We start from the raw sequence: 17,529 nt of genomic DNA, 5'->3' as shown, positions 1-17,529 counted from the left end.
TCCTGAGTGATGTGGTGGTGTCCCTGAGTGATGTGGTGGTCTTCCTGAGTGATGTGGTGGTGTCCCCGAGTGATGTGGTGGTGTCCCCGCATGATGTGGTGGTGTCCCCTAGTGATGTGGTGGTGTCCCTGAGTGATGTGGTGGTGTCCCTGAGTGATGTGGTGGTCTTCCTGAGTGATGTGGTGGTGTCCCTGAGTGATGTGGTGGTCTTCCTGAGTGATGTGGTGGTGTCCCTGAGTGATGTGGTGGTGTCCCTGAGTGATGTGGTGGTGTACATGAGTGATGTGGTGGTGCCCCTGAGTGGTGCCCCTGAGTTATGTGGTGGTGTCCCTGAGTGATGTGGTGGTGTTCCTGAGTAATGTGGTGGTGTCCCGGAGTGATGTGGTGGTGTCCCTGAGTGATGTGGTGGTGCCCCTGAGTGGTGCCACTGAGTGATGTGGTGGTGTTCCTGAGTGATGTGGTGTGTGAGGGTGAGGGTGTGTGGGGGTGTGAGGGGGTGAGGGTGAGTGACGGAGAGAGGGTTGGTAGGGTGAGGGGTGTGAGGGTGAGTGAGGGTGTGTGAGGGTGGGTGGAGGTGTGAGGGTGAATGAGGGTGTGTGAGGGTGAGGGGATGTGAGGGTGAGGGAGGGTGAGGGTGACGGGGGTGAGGGTGATGGGGGTGAGGGTGTGTGAGGGTGAGGGTGTGTGAGGATGAGGGTGTGTGAGAGTGAGGAGGTGTGAGGGTGAGGATGAGGGTCCAAAGTAAATGGTGGCAGGGATGACATCATAAGACAGAGTGAAGTCTGGTAGCGCTGGCAAGCGGCTCTACTGCAGCCCAATAGCTAAGTCCTGTCTGGGAGGTGGTCACGCCTCTCTGTGAAAGGAAACCTATTGCTTTACCTTCCCCTGATCGAGCATGGTTCAGCAGCAGGTGAGCAGAATCATGTCTGTGATTTGCAAAAGCATTAGCTTGCTGTCAGACCCTGAAAGGCTGTTACTGGAATACAGGGGTGCCCCAAGGTGGCCTCCCAGTACATGGGATCATACTTCCAACACAGGAATCGGTGTTAGGGTATGATTCCAACATGTTTAATACCAAACCTGACCAAGTTTGGCACAGCCACTATATAGTTAGACATCTCGTAATGACTGATGTCCACTATATGTATTAAAATGGCTAACCACACTTACATAGCCTCGAGAATCGACTCCGGGGTTTGAAGCGGTGCCCTGCTCATGCAGTCAATCATGGCATTTCAATCATGACATTTGTAAAGCGCGCTACTCACCCGGACGGGTCTCAAGGCGCTGGGGGAGAGGGGTCCGTTACTGCTCGAAAAGCCAGGTCTTGAGTTGTTTCCAGAAGGAGAGATGGTCCTGGGTCAGCCGAAGGTGGATGGGGAGGGTGTTCCATGTCTTGGCTGCTTGGTAGGAGAAGGATCTTCCTCCGGTGGTGGCTCTGAGGATACGTGGAACGGCGGCGAGGGCGAGGCTGGTCAACCGTAGCTCGCGGGTGGGCGTGTAAAAGGTCAGGCGGTTGTTGAGGTACTTAGGGACCAGGTCCTGGAAAGCCTTGTGTGCGTGGGTGAGGAGTCTGAACGTGATCCTCTTGCTCACGGGGAGCCAGTGCAGGCCTCTCAGGTGGCCGGAGATGTGGCTGTGTCGGGGGATGTCCAGGACGGGTCGTGCGGAGGCGTTCTGGATGCGTTGGAGTCTTTTCTGGAGTTTGGCTGTGGTTACGGCTTAGAGGGTGTTTCCGAAGTCCAGTCGGCTGGTGACGAGTGCCTGGGTGACCGTCTTCCTGGTTTCGGTGGGGATCCATCGGAAGATCTTTCGGAGCATGCGCAGGGTGTTGAAGCACGATGATGAGACGGCGTTGACTTGTCTGGTCATCGAGAGGGAGGAGTCCAGGATGAAGCCCAGGTTACGTGCGTGGTCCGTTGGCTTGGGAGTGGTGCCTAGGGCAGGGGGCCACCAGGAGTCGTCCCAGGCGGAGGGAGATGATCCCAGGATGTTGACTTCCGTCTTGTCTGAGTTCAGTTTCAGGCGGCTGTTCTTCATCCACTCGGCGACGTCTTTCATCCCTTCGTGTAGGCTGGTTCTGGCGGTGGCTGGGTCGTTGGTGAGGGAGAGAATCAGCTGGGTGTCATCGCCATAGGAGATGATGTTGAGGTTGTGTTGGCGTGCGATGGCTTCGAGGGGGCTCATGTAGATGTTGAAGAGGGTGGGGCTGAGTGATGATCCCTGTGGTACGCCGCAGATGACTTCGGTGGCCTCGGATCTGAACGGGGGAGGGGGACTCTCTGGGTTCTACCGGCAAGGAGCGAGATGATCCACTCCAGTGCCTTCTCTTGGATTCCGATGTTGCTGAGGCGCTGCACTAGGGTGCGGTGGCAGACCGTGTTGAATGCTGAGTAGAGGTCCAGGATGAGGGTGGTCTCGGTGCGGTGGTTGGCTCGGAAGCCGGACTGCGAGTGGTCGAGGGATCCATTCATCTCGAGGAAGGCGGCCAGCTGTCTGTTGACGGTCTTCTCGATGACTTTGGCAGGAAAAGGGAGGAGCGAGATGGGGCGGAAGTTCTTGAGGTCGGTGGGGTCCGCTGTAGGTTTCTTCAGGAGGGCGCTGATCTCTGCGTGCTTTCAGCTTTCCGGGAAGGTGGCGGTGAAAAAGGAGTCGTTACTGATGTCCCGAAGTTGGGGTGCGATGATGGAGTCGGCCTTGTTGAAGACGTGGTGGGGGCATGGGTCGGTTGGGGATCCGGAGTGGATGGTGTTCATCGTCCGGGTGGTGTCTTCGGTGCTGACCGGGGTCCAGGCGCAGAGGGTGGTGGTGGGGTCGTTGGTTCGGTGGTTGGGTTCGTGGTTGGTGCGCCGAAGCTTTTGTGTATTTTGGCGATCTTGCGGTGGAAGAACGAGGCGAGGGAGTCGCAGAGGTCTTGCGAGGGAGTGATGTTGTTGCACACTCCCTCGCAAGCACCCTGCCCTCAGGACCGAAGAGCCTGCCATAGGGTTGCTGTTAGAACTGGAGGTCTCTAGTTGGCAGAGGTAGGTACCACTGTCCAAATAGGGACCCTTGCTTCTAATCAGGGTAAGAAGGAAACACTCTTAGATAACCTCTACTCACTCTCTGCGTAGCTTGGCAAGAGCAGTCAAGGATTATCGAAGGCAATGTGTACGGCAATGTGTAAAGTATGTGTACCAACACTCACAGTAACACAGTGAAAACACCACAAACTGACTCCACAACAGTTTAGAAAAATAAAGGTATTTTAATCTAAACTACACAAGACAAAAATCCAACATACACAGTTCAAGAATATGGTTTCAAAAGTGTTCTCAAAGTTATGTTAAAATAATCCACAGTTGCGTCACCTTTTAGCCAACAGTACCTTTAGGTGCGACAAAAGTTCCAAGTGAAAGCTGCAGCGTTCAAAAGTAAGTGATGCGTCACTCCTGAGACCCTGGGGAGGCGATGCGACAACCCGCTGGATGTAGCGGGTGTGTTGCGGTGACTCCGGTCTGTATGTGGAGGGATGCAATACCTTGCGTGGATTCCGGTGCACAGGTTTCAGTGGAAGCGGCTCGCAATAGGTACGATGCGACGATCTTCGGGGCGGCGACGATCTCCGGTGCGGGGACGATACGCGACTCAGCGTCGATCTTCTCCTCTCGCGGCCCCTCGATGCGATGGCTCTGCGACGACTCTTGCAGTGATGTGATCCGCAAGCAAGCGGTGCGGCGATCTCACCGAGTGACGACAGGCTCTGCGACGATACTTGCAGCGATGGTAATCTTCCCCCACCGGACTGGTGCGTCCCGCGAACGAAGGATGCGATGACTCTGGCATCGGCAACAGGCGCTACGATGATCTCGACCTTCGTGGCGGCGGGAATTTCCTCACACTGAGGGGGTGCGCTCCACAAGCGAGCGATGCGATAAAACTTGCAGAAAGTCTTTAAAATCTTGGTTTACAGCTTCCCAACACAGATACAACTTCCAGAGGCACCACAACTGGCCCAAGCACTCTAGGAAGGACAAAGCTCTCTCAGCAGAGTTCAGGGAAGCTGGAGGACTTCTTAACAGGGAGCCAGCTCTTCTCAGGCCCTTGGAGATTCCTTCAAGCAAGGGGACACAGCACAAAGCAAAGTCCTTCGCCTCTCCTTGGCAGCAAAGCAACTGCAGGTCAATCCATCAAAGCAACAGCAGGACAGTCTTCCTTCTTTAGTCTTCCAGCTCTCTCCTTGGCAGAGTTCCTTCTTGATTCCAGGATGATCTAATTGTCTGTAGTCTGGAGTCCTGTACTTATATCCCTAAAAGTCTTTGTTCTCTTTGTGCAGGAGGGCTCTGAGCCCGGCCTGAACCAGTTCTGGGAGTTCCTTGAGTACTTTTTTTCCTGGCTTCTCCTTTCTTTTCAGAGAGAGGGGCAGGGTCGTCAGCCGCACAGCAGGAGGTGGAGCCAGCATTGTGGAAGGCAGGCACAGCCCTATTCAGGCCCAGGTGGACCCCCTCACACCACTCTAGATGCAGATGGAGGTAATTAGCCCAGGGATGGCCAACTCAAACTCTGGGAGCCACTCAGTCCCTTCCACTCACAAACGAGACAGTCAATTCACAAACAGGCCAAGGCACACAGAAAGGTCATACAAGAGAACAGCAACTTTCTAAAAGTGCTGTTCTCAAACACATGATTTAAAAACCACATTTTCTAAAAGATGTGTTATTAAATTCTGAGTTCAGGGATACCACACTTTTATGTCCTACCTTGCTCCTATGGGAAGATATGCTGGTAGCCACTGTAGCCAGCATTCCCCATGATAGACTATGGGCAAGGTAGCCTTACAATAGTGAAAAACGAAAATGGCTGTCATTCACTACCAGAGCATGTCACCTGCACTAGTACATGCTCTACCTTTCACTTACACTGCACCCTACCCAAGGGGGTACCTTGGGCCTTCCACAGGGGTGACCAATGTGCACAGAAAGAGAAGGGTTAGGCATGGTCAGTGAGGACACTGACCAGCGGGACATGGCATTTCACAGACTGCACACAGGCACTGCGGTGGCAGGCCTGAGACAACATTTTAGGGCTACTCATGTGGGTGGCACAATCAGTGCTGCCGGCCCACTAGTTGCATTTGTAACTCCAGCCCTGGCACTCTCAGTGCACTTTACTAGGGACTTCTAGGGGATACAAATATGCCAATCATGGATTACCAATTACAATCACAATTTACACAGGGAGCACTTGCACTTTGACACTGATCAGCAGTGACAAAGGGCCCAAAGCATCTAAACCAGCAAAAACGAATCCAGCACAGCGTCAAAAATGCAGGAGGCAGAGGCAAAAAGACAGGGGAAACCACGCCAAAGATGCCAGGTCTAACAGCTGCCTTATAGGTTTGAAGTGTGGTGACCTCAGATATAAGGGAACCTATCTGTCATGAGAGATGCAAGCACCAACTTACACAGGCTGCAATGGCAGGCCTGTAGTCACAGTTTAAGTGGATTCCCATGAGTGGCACAAGAAATGCTGCAGCCCATGGGAGACTCTTGTTGTACCTATGCCCTGGGCACATAAGTAGCATATACTGGGTAATTACAAGGGTACACCAGTGGCCAATTGTGGATGTCATAAGTACTTACCATGGTCAATTTAGGGAGAAAGCACAGTGACTGGAGTCCTAATTAGCAGGATCCCAGTAAGACTAGGTCAAAAACATTCTGGCACCAAGCAAAAAGGGGGAGTAACCAGGAAAGCAGATCCTACCCTCCTACAATAGCCTTATAGGAGAGTTAAATAAAACAATTGGTGATTAGTCAATATCTACATGTTTCATGGATCAGAGCATATACACTGGGCACTGGTTACCACTGCCCTAGTGTGTAGAGTCTACCAACTAGCAATAGAATTCAGCAAAAAATGGGGGTGACCACGCACGAAGGGCATTTTATCATGCTCACACTATGGATTTTTTCTACAGCTGCTAAAATATCACCTGCTTTGGTGTAATGCAAGTCTTGGTTAAATCCCAAAACCGACTGGAGGCCCAATAAACTAGTTAAAATCGCCCAACTAAAATCAGCTAAACGTTGTCATGAGATGGAAGAAAATATGGAACATGATTTTACTTGCAAATTTGTCAAGCTAATCTGGAGGTATATCCAAATGCTAAATAATAAAATATTCCCAGTAAACATGTCCCTAAACATTAGAAATATATCTCTGGGTGCATGGAGTCTAAACCTAATTCTACACATTAATAGCCCTGACCGTCTCCTATTAGACCCACTTCTAACATTAGGTATTACAACAACACTTGTCTTCAGATCAAGCTGTATTGTTTACATGTCTGTTATGCAGTATTTTAGAAAAAAGGTATTACAGCGACACAATGTGATTGGAAAAGTACCAATAATTAATCTTGTGTAACTTGGCGGGCAAGGGTTTGCTTCACAAGTGCAGATAATATCATATATACTAATACACATAGACTAAAATCTGAAAGTTGATTATAGTCTGAATTTGACTCATATACAAAGCAGCAAACCTCAATGAATAAATATTTTTATAGAGAACATAAATGCCAAATGCATCTTAGCGTAAGCGAACTGTCATGAACGAGCTATAACTCAGCTGGAACTATTAGTTGGAGAAGAGCCAAGTTTTGAGTAATTTCCTAAAATGCGCCAAGTTGGTCTGAGATTTTAGGAACAGAGGAAGATTATTTCCTAATTTTCTAGTGGTGGTTATGGAGTTTCTACCTCCCCAAGATAGCCCTTTGATTTAGGAGCCACCAGATTTTTCGAGAAAGTGGATCATAGCATTCTATTAAGGAAATACCATTGGAAACTGGGCTTCAAATATGCCGGGCCACAGTCATGAAGCACATTATGGACAATGCAAAGGGCCTTAAAATCAATCCGTTTTTTACCAGTAGACAGTAAAGTTGAAATAGAACCTGAGAAAGCAACTGAAACTTTGGAAGGCCGAAGAGAAGGCAGGCAGCTGCATTTTGAAGGATCGGGAGTTTATTTAGTAGTCGCTGTTAAATGCTGAGATAGAGCGCATTGCAATAGTCAAATTTTGATAGCACCAAGGCAACTATTACAGAGTTCTGCAGCTCAAAAGGGATACAGGGAAAGATTTTCTTCAGTATTCTCAGAAGATAGAAGCAATTATTATTATTATTATTATGTTTCTTATATAGCGCCAGAATCGACCCCCGAAGGGGTATCTCCGCACTTGCCTTGGGAACCCGTCCTGGCTTTTTCCCTGTGAGATAGCCCCTACAGGGCATCCCCAAGGTGAAAGCCAGGCATCCCGCCGCGGGGGCCGTTGTCGAGATTAAGCAAGCTTAATGCCCAGAGTTGCAGAGTGTGAACCCATGATTAGGTCAGGCACCGAAGCGAGAATTATCGAGTCCATGGACATTTGAGCTCAAGACCCTGCCACGTCCGGAATCGAACCCTGGTCCTGGGTCTGACCTCTGCTTCAGGGTCTGCCTGCTCTAACCAGTGAGCCACACTTCAAGTAACTTGATTAATTTGGCTTGAGAAGGTCAGCCTACCATCATTTTTAATAGATCAGACACAACTTTAATCTATGCCACACACACTTCAACTGATACACAACCACATCCGTGAATACACAGTCCAAACCAAAGTAACTCTACTCATACATCTCAGGCCCTAAGAGGTGAGGCCAGACTTTCCCATCTTTCCCTAGCTAAACTCTCTCTCCATTGGTACACTTTTTGTTATCCTTTCCTATTCTAATTCTACTAATGCATATTGCGTAGTTTGTGTCTACTGGATTATAGTGAGTCATGTATAGTGAAGAACATATTCCCATGCTTAAAGCAACAGGCTCTCCAAATATACAATCAAAGTTAGCATAGTATACAAAACCGACTTTCCCTCGCTGAAGAAAGATACAAGACAACTCTGATTATTTAGGCCTGGAAACTGTGCTGTGTGTGCATGTTATTTTGTTCCTATTTCTCCATGTTCTTTATAACATTCTTTCGACATTTTTTAACCAAAATACTTTCTTTTAAAACAAAAATACACCGAAAGATGTAATTGTATAAAACCATATATGCTGATGTGCAGATTAAAATATTCCATGTATTACCATGGGAGGGAGGGGCATCATGACCTAATCACGACTTCACCCCCTCTTGTCATTCATGACCCCACCCCACTGGGGTGAATGTTTGACAGTGATCAGCATCCTGTCCATCAATTGTTCTTTTATAATTTGTCACCCCAACGGTAATGCACATACGTGGGTCCCGTGCTCTCCATGCTACTGGCGTCAAGGTAGTCTGGCTGCTTCTTTCAGGTCCAGAAAGGACCTGGCCTTGCAGTTCAGGTTGGACTGTTCACATGGGGAGCAGGGTCAAGACTGATTTGCATATGGCTGAGTTTAAACTGGAATGGCATTGGAGCAAAAAAACATGGATTTAGGCCCTGATCTCTGTACTGAGATGAATGTTTGACAGTGATCAGCACTCTGTCCATCAAGTGTTCTTTTTGCATACCTTCACAATGTAGCAGTTGTCGTAATGACAATATTATCTCTATATTTTGATACACCATCCGCTGGGACCTGTAACAGCCATAGGTAGACCTCTGACTCCCACAGCATCAAGGAAAAATGTTGTGTACGATTTATTCAATAAAAGCAGACTCAACTTACGGGGTAGTTCAAAATATATCCATAAACTATTAATCTTTTTTACCTCAACTTAAACTACTCCACATGCCTTGCAGAAGATTTATTGTTTGTTATTGCTAGCGGGCCTGCTTTGAGACACACTGGTCACATAAAACTTAGCTAGTCCTTCATGTTTATGTGCTCCATGACACATCCTCTGGTAGCACATATGTAGTTAACGTTAGTAAATATCCATTGTAAGCAGGACTTGACTAAGTCACTTGTTTTTTTTTTTTAAATAGTCCACTTCCACTAAGAAGCTACTTTTTAGCAGTAGACTCATCCCAAACATTAGATTTCAGCCAGAAGCAGGATGGCAAGCGATCCCCTGGTGGTTCCTACCACAGGCAACTGGAGGTGTGACAACAGATTCCACTGCTGGAGAGCAGGGAATTCACAGGACTGGTTGGTTGGTGCAGGCGCTTTCAATAATGCTTCTGCAGGGCACAGTAATATTCCAGTCAAACTTTTCAAGCCATGTCCAGTATCAGCAGGCAGCCAACAACTTCCAGTGGAAAGTGCAAGTATGTATAGAAATGTCAGCAAAGTTCCAAATTTTGCAAACTTTATGTAGTTTCTACTGTTTTCATGATATCTCTCCCACATAACTTTATTAAGAGGGAACTTCGACTAGATGAACAGTTATGTGAGTTTACAAAATCCACAAATGTATTGAATTTCAAAAATTGCAGTCAGTGACTGGTAGAATGGCAGAGGAACCTCATTATTTACCCATTCACCAGCTAAACAGCATCTGTAGTATTTGGATGGCAGCCTGGTTTATGACAGAGAAACGCCACTGTTTAAGTGGTGGCTAGCTAAACGGTATAGAATCTCTGCTATTGATCCAACGCTCAACAGGTAAATAATTACGTTTCTTTGATATCTGGCTTGCCGAACAAGGCAAATAGTAAATAATCATTGCTAATTAACATGTGGTTACAATCTAAGCCTTTTAGACAGCGGCCTCATAAATAGTGAGTGACGTTTCCTTGCTATTTGCACGGCTGAAAACATCATCATTCCTGTTTATTCAGACCCTGGGCACATAGGCATAGATTCATCAAGCAAAAATACGCTCGCAAAAGGGCAGATTCTCAGAATCTGCCCCTTAGCGACCGGTATTTTTGCATTTGGGATGCATCATCCCAAATACAAAAATCGCAATTTAAGAAATTTTGCTAATAGGGAACGCAAATTACAATGTAGTTGAACTTCATGGTAATTTGTAAAAACTTTGAAAAATGCACTAAAGTGCATTTTTCAAAGTTTTATGTTGCGCACACACATGCCCTAAGGGCATGTGTTTGGGCAACATATGTGCACAGATCAATTTCAGGGGTGCAACAGGGTGTCCTTTGGACACCCCTGCACCCTTGAAATCGCATTCTCAATTTGCGCTTCGCTAATTGCAATTCGCAAATTAAGAATGTCTTCCCATTCATTCCTATGGGCCTAGAGGGGAGGTATTCCTTAATTGTGACTCGCAATTTGCAAGTCGCAATTAAGGAATTTTTAAAAATCGCTATTTTTTTGTGATTTCTTCATGCATTGCATTTTGCTATTCCTTAATAGCGAATCGTTATTTTTCGCTATTAAGGAATTGCAAAATGAGTTCTTGATGCATCAGGGAGATAGTGAACTTCCTTTGCTTTTTGCACAGCAGATAACAGCGAATTGCATTGTGTGATCAAATTGTGCATATTTTCTGCTGTTTAACTAGCTAACTTTAAACAAAATCTGATCCAATTATACATACTGTTTTCTCTTTAACCAGTAGCTGGGTAAAAGGTGAAGCTTTCTTGTTTGCATGATGACGGCTAAATAGAATGCAATCTCTGCTATTTGCCTATAAATTAGTGCATAGAAGAGAATATTCATATTTTCCATCGGCAGGCTAAATAGTTGACACTAAAACGATTCTGTATTGGTGACTATTCATGCAGATGTACAGGCAGCACAACACATCGCTAAACCCTAGAAGGCAAGCAGCCGAAAAACGGCGCGCGGCTCAAGTGTGTCCAAAAAGCGAGATCTAGTTTTCAGAGCCGCAACTAGGACCGTACGACCGCTCTAGCAATGCTTGCTGGTCTCAACCTATCCTGCTGCTTCTCTTCATGCAGACTGCTGTGTCTGAAGCAGCCACAGGGCTGCGCTGTGCACTGTTTATCTCTCGTTTAAACGGAAACGGAAACAACTTACCGTGCGCGTGAAAGAGCACCGTGCCTTCGTAGTCCTGCTGCCCGGAGAGCAGCGGCTCGCCCTGCTGAGTGACGTACTGCACGGCCGGCAGCGTGAAGGTGACCGCACTTCCAGCACGAACGTCTTTGCTTCCCTGCTTCAGCTCGGTCAGCTTCTTTGTCCACAACGAACTATCTGACGTGACAAAAACACAGGCGTAGTCCGGCTCGTCGTCAAAGTCATTTTCCACTTGCATTTCACTGTAAAAGGCCGTGGCAAAGCCAAGTTGTTAGAAATGCAGAAAGCAGAGCAGTCGACGGCTAGAGGGAACTGCTTACTGCAGTCCTTCGTCACTTCTGCTTCGCCTTCAGGAAGCATTTACTTAGCCATCCGCCAATAGTCGGTGTTTTCACACGATCCTGCAGTCTCCTGACTATAAACACAGAAGTGGTTTGTCATAAATAATTGCAGGGATGGGAAGTGTTTTCCTGTCTGCTTCTGATTACAATGTAGAGTAGGCCTCACACCCTGTCTGCTTTCTTTTAACCTAATGATGTCATCCAAAAGTGAAAAGAGAAAGGGGGCGCTGCAACTCAGCAACATTTGTTTTTCGTGGGACTGAACAGGCCCTCTGCTGGTCAGAAAGGTTTATACGTGGTGTCTCATTTGCTTTCGTATGCGTAATGCAGGTTGTCCACTCAGTTGCAACAAAGTATGTTCAAATGTATAAAATCTGCTAAAAGGATTTTAATGATCTCACAGTGAAACGTTTATTAAAGCATAGAAAACGTTGTTTGCATACATTGAATGAGATTTCTTTTCCAAATAAAAGTTAAACGATCCAGTTCTTTTATCAGAAGGCCAGGCAGCAACTTAGAGAATACCCACATTTAGTCACATACGCTGCCCAAGTGCAAATAGCTTATAATTCAATTAAATAATTGTAATACCATTCCTAATGGATTCCTGTTGAACTCATATGGACCAACTCCGAGCTCCTATACTTTTTGTTGGAGACTATGTGACAATGATAAATAACAGTCAATAAGGAAAAAGACACAGAGTTATACTTAATACTTCACAAACTCCATATCATTATTCTGATTGAGTGACTGGAAGGAGAGAAAGGGAGCACTTGGGTTAAGAAACGTACCCCGGTGTGTGCCGCAGGCAAAAAAAAACATTCTGAATGGCTGCAGTAAAGAAGCATTTGCAATGCAATAGGTCTCGCGTTGGTGAGAGTTAGAGCTATTGGCGTTGTACATGACAGTTTTTTACCCATGTGTTTTGGTTTGGAGTGGACTTATAAACAAACAATTGCAATGCAATCGGTTTCATATTTGTGAAAGTTACAGCTCTTTGTGTTGAAAGGAAAGTATTTTTTTATTTTTTATTTTTTGTATACAGTGGAATGATGATACTTACACAGTGCTGTTGTCATTCATATGATCTTACGGCACTGGAGATCCAGAAAATGAGAAATAAGTTATAAGGGAGGGGAGATAAAAGTAAAATGCTGGTTGGGAAAAAAAGTAACAACATTCTGGAAATAGCAAGCACTCACAGGGAATGCAAGATTAAGTAAAGCATGTAAAATGTAAGCAGGAACAAGATAGTTACCATTAATGCTTTTAAACTAATTATTCAGAAATCATTGAGTGTTTTTGCCTGAAAAGTTAAGAACCTGACTACGGGGCTGGAATGGACCTGTTTCAATGTCCATTGCTTATATCCTGAGAAAACATAAGCAGCATGTGTTTAAAAAGACCCCACCCCTAAACACAAAGCCGCAGTTCTGGCTTTGTAACTAATTTTCGTTAAGAATGTGTAAGTTTCAATGTCCTTTGCTTATAGCCTAACAAAACATAAGCAGTATGGTTTAAAAAGACCACGTCCTTAAACACAGAGCTGTGGTACTGGCTTTGTAACTAATTTCCGTAAAGAATTTGTAAGACTTAATACTGTGTATAGGAAGCTAGAGAACGGTCCCTGAGTTCCCTACATGAGGGGGAGACTATGTTGTCAATTACTTTATGCAGGTGGGGTGGCGCTAGAGGGCGCACTGCGGAATGGCTGGCTAGCTTGTCAGCTCCGCCGGACGGTCGCGTAACTAGCGGCCTTTAGCCCCTTGAAACCCCACAAAAATAAGCGGCGATTGTGAATATGGGCATCGGAAGGTGAGGCCGCCATCCCGAGTTAATCCTGAAAGGCGATTTCTGCGGGGAAAGGAAGAATCAGCCCAAAACTCGGACTCCAGGCTACAGCATCGCCAAAATGGCCGCTCCGGACACCTGGTGGACCGGCGCTTACCGAGGCTCCTGATGCAGTGGGACAACGGTGCACACCCAGCGCCACTTGGTGAGTGGCCACTGACCACCAGCGCGACGACTGCGAGGCTCGAGTAAGCCCCCAAGACACAGCGCCGCCACAAGCAGGCGTGCGTTCCACCGCGGACAAGATGGCGGCGCCCGTGAAACGCACCAGACTGGAGGCGGCGGCGGACGCTCCCGCCGGTCGACTTCCCACCGTAAGCTGCCTGTGCAGAACACACATGTGAACCGGCGACAGAGGGAGGCTCCCGACGCTTACCAAAGTGCATGCCTTGCATCGGCGCTGACAGCGGGACAACGCAGGGGGCCGCAAGTGTGACAGCCTCGGAGGTGAGCAGCCAGTCCGGATAATACGCGGGGCGCCTGAAATCTGTACACAGTAGCGCATAGACATCGGCAAAGCGCGGGCTCCACCAACTACACGGGGACTGCCCCCCTCCACACAGCGAGATGTGTGACTATGCAATACTGCCCCTGTAGTGCCTCAACTGCCCGGATAACGACACCGCCTCCAGTGCATGGCGGAGGTGACTTGGTTGGGCGCCAACTTGCATCCAGGCGCTAGGTGGCCGATAGATGACCACTCGAACGACCAGGGGGGGGGGCGGCAGTGTCAGTGCCGCGTGCTATCTCCTCAGCCAGCGCAACATCGGGCAGCAGCCCGAAATCAACTGAACTACACCCGTCCAAACAGCACCCTGAAATGGGGAAACCTGACCGGAATCAAACCAAGCTCCAGTTTGAAAAGCGGAACCAGGGCAAAAGTAACGCGACTGACCTGGAGGTGGAAGGGGGCCAGGACTCAACAGAGGGGGCAGGCATGGAGTCCGTTCTGCGGGCAATACAGCAAAGTTTGCAAGAGATGCACGGGAAACTCGACAATGTGGTGCAAAGGGTCGACGACATGGCGGCGAAAATCGAACAACACGACGGACGCCTCACGGAGGCAGAGCAGCGGATCTCAAGGCTGGAGGATAACCAGAAAACCACAACCAAGACCTGTGATAGCCTGGAAAAGACAGCGGAACACCTACGAGCGAGGGTTGAAGACCAGGAAGCCAGGTCCAGGCGGAACAACGTACGGATTTCGGGCCTGCCGGAATCCACAAACACGGGGAAGATGGAGACCTATGTAGAAACCCTGCTGACAGAAATCTTTGGTGCCGACAAACTATCTTCTGTGTTCCTGGTGGAACGCGCGCATCGATCACTGGCGCCTGTGCCGAAACCAGGAGCTACCCCGCGCATGATCATTGCCCGCATGCTTAATTACAGGGACAGAGACACGGTACTAAGGCTGGCACGAGAGATGGGGAAAATAACGCACCAGGGGAACACGCTAGAGTTTTACCCAGACCACACTATGGCGGTGCAACTAGCTAGGAAGGAATTCGCCCCTGTCAAAAAGAAGCTCAGGGAACTTGGCCTGGAATACGCCATGCTATATCCGGCGAAGCTCAAAGTCATAACCGGCGGGAAACCAGTCATACTACAAACGGTGCAGGCAGCACAGGACTATGTCAAGCAACAAGGCAAGAGGAGAAAACAGCACGACAGAACTGAACCAACCAGTGACGTGGAATGAGCGGGAAAGAACACTAACCAGCAAAACGGAATTATGGACTTCGCCAATGAGTTGCGACTAACTAAAGACAGTTTGGCCTGCAGACAATCACATGGACCATATTGGCCGCAATGGTGGCACCGGTTGTACGGGATTGGCACTTACGGACATATTGTAAGTGTGGCCCCGGTGGCTGTAAACCCGAGGAAGTGTCACGTCAACTGTGAGTATGCGAAACGATGTTATAATCCTGGAGGGACAGGGTGGCCGGCTGCCAGGATGTGGGGCAGCGAACAAGTAGCCATGACCATAGCCGGCCTGGTGGCACAACTGATCTCCATACAGGGGTCGTTACACACGTTACGTGGCGTAGCCCACGTGCACGCTGGAACTAGAAACGTGGGGGAGTCAGGAATCATTGAGATGTATCACTGCAGAGATGCCATTATGATTAGTGGGTGACGGGGGGTTGGGGGATGTCACAATCACGCTATACTCTAACACACACTTGCGACCGTCCACATCCACTACGTGGGTGGAGATGTGTGAACCTGGTGACACCCCCAGGCGGGTGTACCCCGTACTCTGTTGGACACAGAAGTTACTGTTAAAGTTAAAGTTGACTCAGGGATGGCTTTGGCAAAGTTTGGGCGCTAAAGTGGGTGGGGGGAGGGTGGGGGGTTCAGAAGCTAACCGACTGCAACCTCTGTATCTGAGAAGCATGGCGAACTCCTTGGGTCTGTGCTGGCATGTACTTACTGTTCGCAAGCAGCGACAAATGTTGTCAATGTTACGAGATGCACACCATGGCACCACACATGCAGGATATAACAAGCAGACTGACCAACTGAAGTGTGCACATCATCACCGAATACACGCTCATGTCACGTAGTAACACGCTGAAAATTCTAACGTGGAATGTAAGGGGCCTGGGAAACCCAAAGAAGATCCGACGACTATTTGCATATTTTGATAGATTGCACATTAACATTGTTTTCTTGCAGGAAACGCACCTAGACCGGAACAGCACCTCCACGCTGGGGGATAGATGGGCTGAGACAGTGGTTCACTCTAGCTACTCCACATATTCACGGGGAGTGAGCATACTGATCAGGAGGGGTACAGGCTTTGAAGTCACAGACGTGCACAGGGACACGGAAGGGCGAAGCATTATGCTAGCAGGCAGACTTAGAAAACAGCAGATTTTATTGGTGAACACATATGGCCCGAATATGGATGACCCGGGGTTTTTTAGCAAGGTCTGGCACAACATTGCAAACATGCAGGCACCTCATGTACTGTGGGGAGGGGATTTTAATGTAACATTGCAGGACACTCTAGACAGAGCGGCTCACACTTTAGAACAACATGGAAATGCCAGGGCTATGGTGAAAGACGTGATGGAGGATCTACGGTTGGTAGATCTCTGGCGGGTTCGCAACCCGGGAGTGGCAACAGCGACGCACATAAACGCAGCAAACAACAGTTGGTCCAGGATAGATTACTGGTTGGGCACACGAGAAGTACTCACTTGGGTTGTGGATACCACACACTTGCCACGTACGCTGTCAGACCACAGTCCGGTACTTTTGGAAGTAAATATCCCACACTACGACCCACCACCCTTCACCTGGCGATTTAACGCAGCCTCATTGAAAGACCCAGTGTACGCCTCCACTATACACAAGGCGATAGGGGACTACTTCGATCTAAACGGCCCAACCACGGAGGACCCAGGTCTGCTGTGGGAGGCTTTCAAGGCTACCATCCGGGGAGTCTGCCTCAGTACGGCCTCGGGCATCCTAAAGGATATCAGACACCAGTTGCACACAAGGGAACAAGCCATTCAAGCGCTAGAACAATCCTATACACAGACGGGAGACACCAAACTATTAGGGGATATCCAGTCACTATTGACGGAACATGCTAAATTTGCGACGGACGAACTTAACTACGTCACTAAACGAGCCACAGCGAGAAGGTATGGAGAGGGAGGTAGACCCGGCAGGGAGCTGGCCGCAAAGATATGCGCAGGCAAAACACCACAAGCTGTCACATCCATAACCACTAGCACCGGGGAGATGATCACGGACACCAAGGGTATACTGCGAGCATTCATGGACACATATGGCACACTATACGAAGCACGCCCCTCGCCGTCACAACCTGACTTACTGACATACATGGAGGATATTGAAATGGCGTGGTTAGCAGATGGACATAGGAAATACCTAGAACGCCCCATAACTGTAGAGGAAGTCGCGGACACCATTAGGCGCCTACCCAACAACAAAGCACCGGGTCCGGATAGCTTTGTAGCGGAATTCTATAAGGCGTACGTGGACCTCCTTGCGCCGCACTTAGTACGAATGTACGGGATGGCACATGAGGCCCAGAAACTGCCAGCTTCACTAAGGGAAGCCCTGCTCATCACGCTACTAAAACCGGGCAAAGACGCTACTAAATGCGACTCCTACCGTCCGTTATCTTTGTTAAATGTGGATACCAAAATCATAGCCAGTCTGCTGGCAGACAGGCTGAAGCCACTCATGCCACTGTTAATTAGACTCGACCAGTCAGGATTCATTCCAGACAGGGCCACCACACACAACACCCGGACGCTGTTCGCATTGGCGCATTATCTGGCTCCGGAGACGAAAGCTGTGGCAGTGCTCCTAGACGCTGCTAAGGCATTCGACACAATAGGCTGGCCCTTCATACACGCGGTGCTGGTGCGCATGGGGTTCCCCTGGATAT

General features: G+C 48.5%; 1 protein-coding gene across 1 annotated transcript in view; it reads right to left on the bottom strand.

Annotated features, from left to right (window-relative positions):
• LOC147724200 (uncharacterized) overlaps window positions 1-11,436 on the bottom strand; it is a 146,307-nt gene extending 134,871 nt beyond the window's left edge. Inside the window, exon 1 of the mRNA XM_086966971.1 lies at window positions 10,900-11,436. Within this exon, the coding sequence (XP_086823097.1) occupies window positions 10,900-11,134 (235 nt within the window). The 5' untranslated portion in view covers window positions 11,135-11,436. The remainder of the gene's footprint in view (window positions 1-10,899) is intronic.
• Window positions 11,437-17,529: the final 6,093 nt, after the last annotated feature.

This window comes from Lissotriton vulgaris, chromosome 4_1 (genome assembly GCF_964263255.1).
Source record: "Lissotriton vulgaris chromosome 4_1, aLisVul1.2, whole genome shotgun sequence".
NCBI classification, from domain to species: domain Eukaryota; kingdom Metazoa; phylum Chordata; class Amphibia; order Caudata; family Salamandridae; genus Lissotriton; species Lissotriton vulgaris.
Note: the sequence above shows the minus strand (reverse complement) of the source record. Positions and strands in the feature narration are given on the sequence as shown.